Here is a 12,193-nt window from a genome sequence, read left to right on the forward strand (position 1 = left end):
CAAAATGTAAGAGATTTGATTCATCATAACGCTCCTATATATAACAAAGATTTTAAATATACTAAATAAATTCACATGTGTATATGAGTACATTCATATGTTCTTACGTATATGTACATATAATAAAAAACGATGTTTTCTGAAAAAATCCAGATGTTGTAAAGCATATTATATTTTACCTGGTGTAAAATTTTGAATATAAATTATTAAATTTCTTTTGTAAATAAAATTCCTCTATCAAAAATTCTGTGTGTACGAAATAAAAATATGATTTAAACAATAATATTTCAAAAGTGACCTGTTTATTTTTAAAGGAACTAAATTCATTTATCTCTGAATTAAGTTATTTAGAACTATATACGTATACTATACTCATTCCAATTACTGAATAAATTTAAGAACTTTAGATATGGATTTTATACACTTTCTATAAAAGTACATTTTTAACTTTTATAAGAGCATATTTATGAATAATGTAGTAATATAAAAAAACATTATAAGTAAACTTAAGATACATATGTATTATGTATGTATACCTATAAGTATTTTAAAACTGATCGAAAAACGGTAAGAAACAAAAATGAGATAAAAGATGCATTTCCGAAATTTTTACAAATAGCTTAAATAAAAAAAATTTAATTCCAGGAAATTTTAACTTAATACAGTAAAGTAACATATGAATTTACGTACGCAATTACATATATGTATGTACTTACACTTCAACTCTGGTTTAAGTCTCTTTGCTTTACAGTTTAGATCTTTTCATTTGAAATTTTCCAACTATTTCCCGTTAAAAAATTTTATTTTCACATCATTTCCAGATTTACATCTTCTTTTTTGAATTTCTCTTCAACAGCTATACGTTTTTTATAATGCACTTTTATATTATAATAATACCACAAAGCCATTTTGCCAAAATAACAAGCTGTCAGCTCGTCTTTATTTACCCCAAAAATCCAATTGACATGTGTAGATTCTTTTCATTTTACATTACAATTTTTTTTATATAGTGTACTATTGAAAATTTGGATATCGTCACCTTCTTTTAATTAGTTCATATCCTATTTGTGTACTTTTTGGCTTAAAAATTTATTCTAAGGTTATAAAGTTCGTCCTTTTAGAATTTTGTAAGAAAAGTGTCGTTAAATATTTGGTTTTTCAAAACTCAGTGTAGAGTTTGGTCAAAAGATATAATTACCCATTTGCAATCGAATATTTATATGTATGACTTTTTCTTAAAATGCCATTTTTTTTAATCAAATATGTTAAAATTGTTAAATCACGGCTGACAGAAATACGTAAATATTTAACCAAAATTATAGTTAAAAATTTAAGTTTAAGTTTGAATCTTTTAGAAAACTTCAAATTTTATTTTAATATAAAAATTGTGAAAACTAAAAATAAAATTATAAATTATTTAGTAAATTTTTTACATAGAAAACTCGAACTGGAAATATAGGCAAAAATCATAATTTTTCTAAAAGAAAAAACCTTTATTCTATTAACATATTAGTATTTCGCGGGAAGTTTACACGACAAGTAGTAAAATTTTATTTATTTTAATACTGATTTTAAATATTTTGATTTATTAATCAATTCATATACAAAACGCGCAAACTACAACTATTTTAATAAAATAATTATGTATTTATCTTCAATACAGTTAATAAAACTCACCACTAGGTGATGCTATTTCATTTTAAATAATCGATATGATTTTGACATCTGAATTTGACAGTAATTTTTGACATTAGAAAAAATTTTATTTGTAGGTATGTATAATTTTACAGTCAAAATTTTTCAGAATTGATTATTCAGGTTTATTATAACGAATAAACTAATTCTACTGAGCATTAAATCGGAGTAATTTTTTTTGCCTTTGGTATAGAAAAAAAATCTTGTTTGTAATTTAAGAATCAAGGAAAAAAATTTTAATAAATTAAATATTTAATAAAATATGAAGTGAAAAGTGAGCTTTTAAAATTTTATTATAAATTAATATTTGAAAAAATTAAAATTTTATGTATGTGTATAAAGGATAAAATTTAAACTTAAACTACAAACTTTATATAATCTTATCTTTTCATTTTTAGTCTATGTAAATCATATTTGGACCTTTCGGCAATATTCTTCTCCACTTTTATTGCATTTTCGCATTTTTTTAAGGCTATTTTGCGCTTTAGCAAAAAGTTCAGAATCCATATTGATTAATAAAATTTCTAACTTCAAGTTCTCTCTTTAAAAGCAAATTTAACATATCAAAATCCTTCTTCTTTTTTTCCATTTTCTTCAGTTTTTTATACCCGTACGAGCATATATTCGAAGGGTATACTAAATTAAGTTTCCTTTCCGTTTGTAACGCTAAGAAATAATGGTCTGAGATATAGACTTAAGTGTATGTTTTTGATCAGCGTCGAATTTTGAGTCCATCCGCCCGCCCGTCCGAACGATAAATAAAAAACTAATTGGACTAAGTTCTCCAAATTTGCAATGATTTATCGTTATAAATGCCAGAACCATATTTAAATTATGGATATGGTTGGGATGCCGGTTCGGGTAACTGCCATAAAACTTCAAAAGTTATTTGGCTGTATCACAGAAACTATAAAACCTGTGATGTTGAAATTTCACACAAGCGGATATATTAGAAGGGCCAATGTGTTTGATTAATGTCGTTGAAATTGCTTGACTCTTTCTGGTAGCAGACATACAACTTCAATAGTTCTTTTGCCCATATCCTAGAAAATATATATTGAAAACACAGTACTGAAAAATTGCATAAGTTAATATGGTAATACGACAACTTAAAGTCATAGTCTGTCCCATAGTCAGCTATGGTATAAATTTATTTGCACATAGGATAACAAATTCGTACGGGTATCACAGAGTTGACACGGTCAACTCTATTCTTTCTTGTATTCTAATATTTATAGTTTGATGATCAGATATTTTTCAATTTTCCCTAACTTTTACGGTTATGTTTGCAAAATGATACATATGTCAAAATATCGAGTTTTTAGTTTTCCTTTTATACTCTTTAATCAATTGCTTATAACCAATATCAGTAAATGTTTTTTTAATATTAAACCAAGTCTTTCTATCTATACTGTTGATTTGTACTTTAATACTTTAAATTTAATGCGGTCTCGTGAACAGACCTATATTATTAAACAAAGATTGTCCTAATCGTACAAGTTGTAAGCGACACCAAATTGAACTGAAACATTATGAATTTTTGAGAAAAAGATTTTGTTTTAAATTTTAGTACCTATATGTAAAATTATTAAACGTAGAACTAATCGCTAAGTTTCATAACTATTGAAATAAATAATATATGCCTAATTAAAATATAGAATAATTAAAAATTTCTTTATCTGTTTTTTTTTTCAGTTTGCTATAGAACAAGAAATGAAATATAAAAAAAACAGTGGAAGGACTGGTTGGCCTCAAGATGTTTGGGCCTCTGAACTTAAGCAAGAAGGAAGACAGTTAAATTAAGAATAAAATTTCTATATTATGGACTTAAAACTGCATTAATTTATCTTTATAAAGTAAATGTGTAATCACTGAACTTTTTGGCATCTGGATAAACAAAATCTTTTATTAAATATCAATTGCATGCACAATATAAACAAACACAAACAAAATGTAAGAGATTTGATTCATCATAACGCTCCTATATATAACAAAGATTTTAAATATACTAAATAAATTCACATGTGTATATGAGTACATTCATATGTTCTTACGTATATGTACATATAATAAAAAACGATGTTTTCTGAAAAAATCCAGATGTTGTAAAGCATATTATATTTTACCTGGTGTAAAATTTTGAATATAAATTATTAAATTTCTTTTGTAAATAAAATTCCTCTATCAAAAATTCTGTGTGTACGAAATAAAAATATGATTTAAACAATAATATTTCAAAAGTGACCTGTTTATTTTTAAAGGAACTAAATTCATTTATCTCTGAATTAAGTTATTTAGAACTATATACGTATACTATACTCATTCCAATTACTGAATAAATTTAAGAACTTTAGATATGGATTTTATACACTTTCTATAAAAGTACATTTTTAACTTTTATAAGAGCATATTTATGAATAATGTAGTAATATAAAAAAACATTATAAGTAAACTTAAGATACATATGTATTATGTATGTATACCTATAAGTATTTTAAAACTGATCGAAAAACGGTAAGAAACAAAAATGAGATAAAAGATGCATTTCCGAAATTTTTACAAATAGCTTAAATAAAAAAAATTTAATTCCAGGAAATTTTAACTTAATACAGTAAAGTAACATATGAATTTACGTACGCAATTACATATATGTATGTACTTACACTTCAACTCTGGTTTAAGTCTCTTTGCTTTACAGTTTAGATCTTTTCATTTGAAATTTTCCAACTATTTCCCGTTAAAAAATTTTATTTTCACATCATTTCCAGATTTACATCTTCTTTTTTGAATTTCTCTTCAACAGCTATACGTTTTTTATAATGCACTTTTATATTATAATAATACCACAAAGCCATTTTGCCAAAATAACAAGCTGTCAGCTCGTCTTTATTTACCCCAAAAATCCAATTGACATGTGTAGATTCTTTTCATTTTACATTACAATTTTTTTTATATAGTGTACTATTGAAAATTTGGATATCGTCACCTTCTTTTAATTAGTTCATATCCTATTTGTGTACTTTTTGGCTTAAAAATTTATTCTAAGGTTATAAAGTTCGTCCTTTTAGAATTTTGTAAGAAAAGTGTCGTTAAATATTTGGTTTTTCAAAACTCAGTGTAGAGTTTGGTCAAAAGATATAATTACCCATTTGCAATCGAATATTTATATGTATGACTTTTTCTTAAAATGCCATTTTTTTTAATCAAATATGTTAAAATTGTTAAATCACGGCTGACAGAAATACGTAAATATTTAACCAAAATTATAGTTAAAAATTTAAGTTTAAGTTTGAATCTTTTAGAAAACTTCAAATTTTATTTTAATATAAAAATTGTGAAAACTAAAAATAAAATTATAAATTATTTAGTAAATTTTTTACATAGAAAACTCGAACTGGAAATATAGGCAAAAATCATAATTTTTCTAAAAGAAAAAACCTTTATTCTATTAACATATTAGTATTTCGCGGGAAGTTTACACGACAAGTAGTAAAATTTTATTTATTTTAATACTGATTTTAAATATTTTGATTTATTAATCAATTCATATACAAAACGCGCAAACTACAACTATTTTAATAAAATAATTATGTATTTATCTTCAATACAGTTAATAAAACTCACCACTAGGTGATGCTATTTCATTTTAAATAATCGATATGATTTTGACATCTGAATTTGACAGTAATTTTTGACATTAGAAAAAATTTTATTTGTAGGTATGTATAATTTTACAGTCAAAATTTTTCAGAATTGATTATTCAGGTTTATTATAACGAATAAACTAATTCTACTGAGCATTAAATCGGAGTAATTTTTTTTGCCTTTGGTATAGAAAAAAAATCTTGTTTGTAATTTAAGAATCAAGGAAAAAAATTTTAATAAATTAAATATTTAATAAAATATGAAGTGAAAAGTGAGCTTTTAAAATTTTATTATAAATTAATATTTGAAAAAATTAAAATTTTATGTATGTGTATAAAGGATAAAATTCGGTTTTTTCGCGTCAAGAAAGTTCATATACAATATCTTGGATTAATGGAAAATGGAAAATAATTTTAAAAGAATTTTAAGAATGCCTAATAGTTTGGCAATTTATTTGTTTGCAGTTAGTTTTTTGTGCATAATTTCGTTTGGATATACACAGCAGGTATGAACATTTATAATTATGTATGAGAAAAAAAAATATTTTTTTGCAAAATGAAAATTTTTCAATATGCGTATGATGTTACTCCATTTTTTTTTCAATGGTTTATATAGGATTTTTTGTTTTCTAATCGAGTGAGTCACCCAAATATTATTTTATGTATTTTGTAATATAAAATGAAAAATAATACTAAATATAAATGTTATAAATTAATTATCCTAAAAAAATTATTGAAATTTAATAAAAATTTTATTATTTTTTCTCTCAAATTAAGAAATTGTTCAGACATTTTTCGGGATACTTATACCTATACATATGTTATATGATATATATATTGTGTATATAATATATAAATATATATACCCACATAATTTTGAAATCATTTTATAATATGCCAATAGTTTCTTTGTTAATCAACGCAATTATTTCTAATTAAGTACTATTTCAATATTATAATTTCGGCACAATAAAAAAGAAAATTTCATATTAGGCGTGAATACCATAAGCGTGATAAAAATTTTTAAAATTAATATAGGTATGAAAGTAGTTATAAAAATATCAATCAATGAAATCAATTAAAAGTAATACAATAAATTTAACAGTAGTTGAGTTTTGAACCAAAGGTCATTCATAATTTTATTTAATTTGAATTTATCTTTGAGAGACTTCCTAGCGCTTCGATGAATTTGAAGCAACTGTAATTTTTAATCGCGTTTAAATTAGAAGTAATGAAGTTTTTGATTTAAATCGGAAATGTTTCATTTTGCTAATAATTCGGTATATTGTATTTTTATGTACTGTATAAAATTATAATGGTTGTAGCACTAAACCAAAAAAATGTAAGTTAGTATTAATTAGTAAAGATAGTTTCGTAAAAACAAAATAAATTGAATTATTACTTTTAATTTACATGGAATAATATAACTATAAATTTTATATTTTATATGTAAATTAAAAATTCATAAGTAATTAAGTAAACTGAAACCATAACAAAATATTTATTTTATTAATTGTTTATCATTAACTACAAATATTATGCTTTTAATATTATGTTTGTAGAAGGTGAAAGTAGGCGGAAAATTATCTTTCTTAGCTTTAGAATTAAACAAAGATCCACTGATGTGTAAAAATAAATATCTTTTTTTTTGCGTTCAATCTGCAAAAATTTTATTTTGTTTTCAATTTTAATTTGATTTTCTATATTTTATATTCAAATTCAAAATTCAAAAAAAATTTTTTTGACATGAAAAATCTTATTTTGAAATTGTCACAAATCAATTTTTATTTGGTTTAAGTAATAAGTATAATATAATTTTCAGAAAGGAAAAAAATGGATGTATGTTGCGCAGGAATTTATAACATGTATACATGCATATATATTTTTAAAAGGCATTAAATATTATTCTTAACATGACCTCATACACTATCTATAAAATATTGTAAATTTTAGCTTATAATCTAGTTATAGGATATTAGTTAGGAATTAGTGAATATTTTTGAATATCATGTTAAATTTAGATATGTACATAGTATATGTATGTTTATATTTGCATAGGTATTATATAACGAATGTTTTATAAATTTTTATTTTTTATTTTGATTTTTATTTTGTCTTACTACTCATATACGATGCATATTTTCTCTCTCTCTATATATATATACATATATATATATATATATACATATATATGTATATATTTCTATATTAATATGGAAATTATATAATAAAAATATGAATATAGTAATATTAATATACATATGTTAATATTACTATATTGAATATATAAATATTTATATGTACATATATGTATAAGTGCATAGTTAAAATTAAATTAATTTATAATATAAGTACCTACCTAAATTATAAGCAGCTAAAAAACTCGAATTGAGTAATAATCGAATGATAACTGATAAAATTAAGTAAGTAAGTAGGTACTAAAAAAAAATTAAACAATGGAAGTTAGTCATTTTAAATTGACAATATTTTGGAACTAATTTTTATTTCTAGTTTTTTTTTTTTCAAAACTCAAAAATATTTTAGAATTTATTTAGCTACAATGTCATTTTAAAGATCCATGTAACTGGAAATGTAATTATTGTTGTAATATGTAACATTTAATAATAAAATAATATGAAAAATTATTCAATAGTAAGGTTAATTTTTATCTACCTAGCTGTTTTTTTTTTGACCTCATAGGTATAAGTTTTTATTGCAATTCCAAAAATTATGAAATTTTTTTTTTTTAAGTCTAAAGAAAAATTAAGATCTTGAAAATTCTTTGTTTTTCTTTCAAAATAACAATTTTTAAAAATGTCAACTACTTTTGAGAATAACAATTTTGATCATAAATTTATTAAAGTTGAGAATTATGGCATAAATTCATAAAAATCAAAATAAGTCATAAAGGTTAAAATTTTTAACGTTTATTTCTTAAATAAAAGTTTAAGCAGCTGGGAAAAATTTTTTGAGCTTTAAAGTTTCAAAAAATTTCGTACGAAACCGTCGGGATAAAGAAAACTAAGAAAATCCAGTTTGCATGAAGCTTCTATCTTTTTCGGAACGGAAGTTATAGCTAAAAAAAGTTGAACAAGTAGAAATTTCGCGAAAATTCCTTAAAATAATTGCAAATTTTTTTTGATGCCTTAAACAATTGCATATGTTAAGGCACTAATTGTTGAGAACGTATCAAAATCACAATTCTGACAAAGCATAAAAAAATTAATATTCTACTCTGTTATTCACTGCGATTGTAACAAAAAATGCTAACTTTTATCATTTAAATGTAATTTGTAAAACAACTAGGTATACCATAAAACAAACGATTAAATAATTATTGTTTTTATTGAAAAAAAAATATTTGTTGTAAATTTAAATAATTTTTTACGCAATTATACGAAAAAATGTGTACTATAGATATACATACAATATAAATAAATATTAAATTATAATATATTCATATTATACTATATATGTATATATACATGGATGTGTAAGTTTTATACATATGTACATAATATGTATACATATTATGATGAACGTGCCTTTAAACAAATACAATCAATAACAATTTACTTACGTTTAAAAATTATTTTAAATATAATTAAATTACTAACTTTTCAAGCTTGTTAATTAAATTTCAATAATTAACAACTTTTAGAAAATGAAAAATCCTCGTAATATGTTGTTAAAAAATTTGACATACTAAGTTTTAATATATGACTTATAGCGAGTAGGTTCCAATAATATTTCAGTATTTTAAAATGAAAATAATATTGCATTTGTCAATGTTTGACTTTGACGTATTACTTATTGTTATACATAAAATTACATTACAGTGTATATTAACTAAATATAATTATAAATTTATAAGTAATATTAAACATGTATAACAAAATTAACTTCTAAATTCAAGTTATTTAATTACTTTCAGTATTATTTAAACTAAAGGAATTAACGATAAATTTTGGTAATATTGAGAGTAACGATTAATAATTATTAATAAGAAATCAAATTTTGTTGGGAATCCTAAAAATATTGTATTTCACTCGTTTATTTGAAATAATATTGAAACATAATCGAATCCTCAAAAATTCTAGAGAAGTTTACTCATTAACCGATTTAAGAGTCGTGTACCAAATTTATTACCACGATATTTGATATAAATTTTAAACAATTTAGTACCTACATATTTAATATTTTTATTGCAGTACTTTTTTTTTAATTTAGTTCAATTAATTTTAGAAAGCGTATTATTTTTTTTATTATAGCGATGCTCGTTGTGCTATTATTGGGTGTATACATATTCGTACATATATATACATAAATAATGTGTGATATCTTAATATCTTCATTTTTTTTCAAATAACAAACTTGGATTTAATTAAATTATATTTCAATTGTTACAATAAATGTCGCTTACTTAAATATGTACAAAATCAAAATATCATAATAAATTATCAAGTATTTTCTGTTTTTAGTTTTTCTTTTATCAATATATTATTGACTACTAAAAAATGGAAGATGCCACAGAAATTTCCAAACTATCAAAATGCCCATGTATTGGTTTAGTTGTATAGTTCGTTATTCCATAGCTATGCCTTTTAGTTTAAGAAAATATGTGAAAAAAAAAAGAAGTTTTATTTTAATTTTATCTTTGATTCATCTGAGTAATGTATTCAAAAATGTGCGTTCAAATTAATAAAAAAAAGGCAAAAATTAAATATGCAGATCGACCAAATTCGAATAATTTTTTATTATTGGAATAATTTTGGAATCAAATTAAAATACAATATCCGTTCGATAACAAAATAAATTGTAATAACAAATTATATAGTATAAAATTGTCAATGTACTTAATAAAATGTATAAATGTGCATAAGTACAAGATATACCTATAAGTACAGTGTAATATAGGGGTACCAACATAGACTCCTATAATGTACAAGACGTTTTAATATTTTTACCTTAAATCACCATGAACATTTCCAATTTATTCGAAAATACCTAATATAAGAATATAAGTATTTGTTAACAAAAAGTATGATGACCAACTTTGAATACACCGTATGTATGTATTAGTAAATTGTGCATTACGGAGTCTTGAGAATAAAGATGGCTTAGGTACCAACCATAAACTCCTATATGTAAAGATATCTGTCTGTGTACCAACACGATATTTATTTTTAAGCAGTTTCTTAATTCAAATTTAACTTGTAGTGAAAAATCACTGGAAAATAAAGTTAACTTACATTTATGTATCAATATTAAAAATTACGGTATTATTTACAAACAATTTTTAAACTATATGTGTGAAATGCAAATCGTCTAAAAAAAATATAAATACAGTTTACTGCAATACTATAAATTCATGTTACCGAAACAACAGATTGTAAACAAAATACAAAATTTATTTTTATGTTTTTTATCACTGTTTTCGGTAAATGTCAATTATTGTAAATTTTTTGAATCTAAAAATACAAAAATATAACATGTCTTCTAAAGTTTTGACAGTTTAAGTAAAATATACTAAAATTTTAATATGCATGGTCTGCTTTATCTGGGGTTTATTAAAGATCAGTTGATGTTGTAAAATTTTAGTTAACATTCAATTGACGTTTTCTGTCTACAATTTGGATCATAAGATTTGCAAAGTTTGCGTTTTACTTACAATTTAAATATCACAGAATTCATGGACCTAAATGTTGGCTACAAGTATGCTTTTAGGTAAGCCATTCGAAAATTTTAATTTTATGCCACTTTTTGCATATATTGGATGAAATATCACCAATTACAAATTTATTTTTCTGCGGAGAAGAAATCAGCTTTGGTAAAGTGAGTATGTAGCGCACAAAATATATATTTTACGCAAAATAAAAATTCGAAAAAGGAGTTTTCAGTAATACTATAAAAATTTTACATTATATATTTAATATTATTTTGAAAATCGACAGTGCTAAAATAACTCACAAAAATTGAGTCTGTTTGACATTACAAAAAGGTGTAAGTGTCAAAAATAAAAACACTAAGCAAAGAAATTTACCCCTATTTGCTACAGCCACTTTTAAAATAAAAAATCCTATATGGGATAATCTTAAAAGTATTTTCTAGTAAATGCTGATTTACATTATAAATTTTGTTTATTATAAATTAATTATTAGTTATAAAAATTTTATTTTCTATTCCTTTTTTATTTTTAACCTTTGATTTCTTTTTTTAAAAAATAATTATTATAAAAGTTCTTGACCATGCATGTTCTTTATACTTTAAATATTTAAAAAATTTATTCTACCTTCTGAATTTTAATCATTGAAATAGCTATATTTCTACCCTTAAAAGTTATAACCAATGTAGAAATTAAAGTAGAAGTCAAGGGCCAAATGCATACATGTTTCGCATAGAAATCAATAACAGTAGTAAAGTAGCGTGTTTTAAACTACTAAAAATTTAATGTAGCATACATGTTTATTTTCTCTTTTTTTTATGTGTGAAAAAGTTTAAGTAAAGAGAAATTTTGAATAGTACAACTTCTACAAAACTTCAATATTATTATTTAAAACATATTAAAACGAAAACAAAATGGAAGAAAATCAAATTGTGTTTTAATATTTTTAGTAATTGTAAAACAATTTACTTATACATGTTCATTGAATTTATGCAATGCAATGATTTTATTTCAAAAAAAATTTTATGAACTTCGTAAAAATTTATTCAAAACATGATAACTCATTACGAATACAAAATAGTTACAGCATGGTTTGATATAATGAAGAAATATTGTATGCCACTACTGGATTTGTATGTTACAACAAGTTTGAATGAATCAGTCATTTATAAAGAGGTTTTTTTTCTTA

General features: G+C 22.8%; 1 protein-coding gene across 2 annotated transcripts in view; it reads left to right on the forward strand.

The window, feature by feature from the left end:
- Window positions 1–5,511: 5,511 nt before the first annotated feature.
- The window catches only part of LOC129615452 (NPC intracellular cholesterol transporter 1), a 29,632-nt gene continuing 22,950 nt past the window's right edge, over window positions 5,512–12,193 (forward strand). For both annotated transcript variants that reach the window (XM_055530671.1, XM_055530672.1), the window contains exon 1: window positions 5,512–5,845. In XM_055530671.1, the coding sequence (XP_055386646.1) occupies window positions 5,741–5,845 (105 nt within the window). In that variant the 5' untranslated portion in view covers window positions 5,512–5,740. The remainder of the gene's footprint in view (window positions 5,846–12,193) is intronic.

Source organism: Condylostylus longicornis, unplaced genomic scaffold, assembly GCF_029603195.1.
Source record: "Condylostylus longicornis isolate FDR11 unplaced genomic scaffold, ASM2960319v2 ptg000135l, whole genome shotgun sequence".
In the NCBI taxonomy this organism is placed as follows: domain Eukaryota; kingdom Metazoa; phylum Arthropoda; class Insecta; order Diptera; family Dolichopodidae; genus Condylostylus; species Condylostylus longicornis.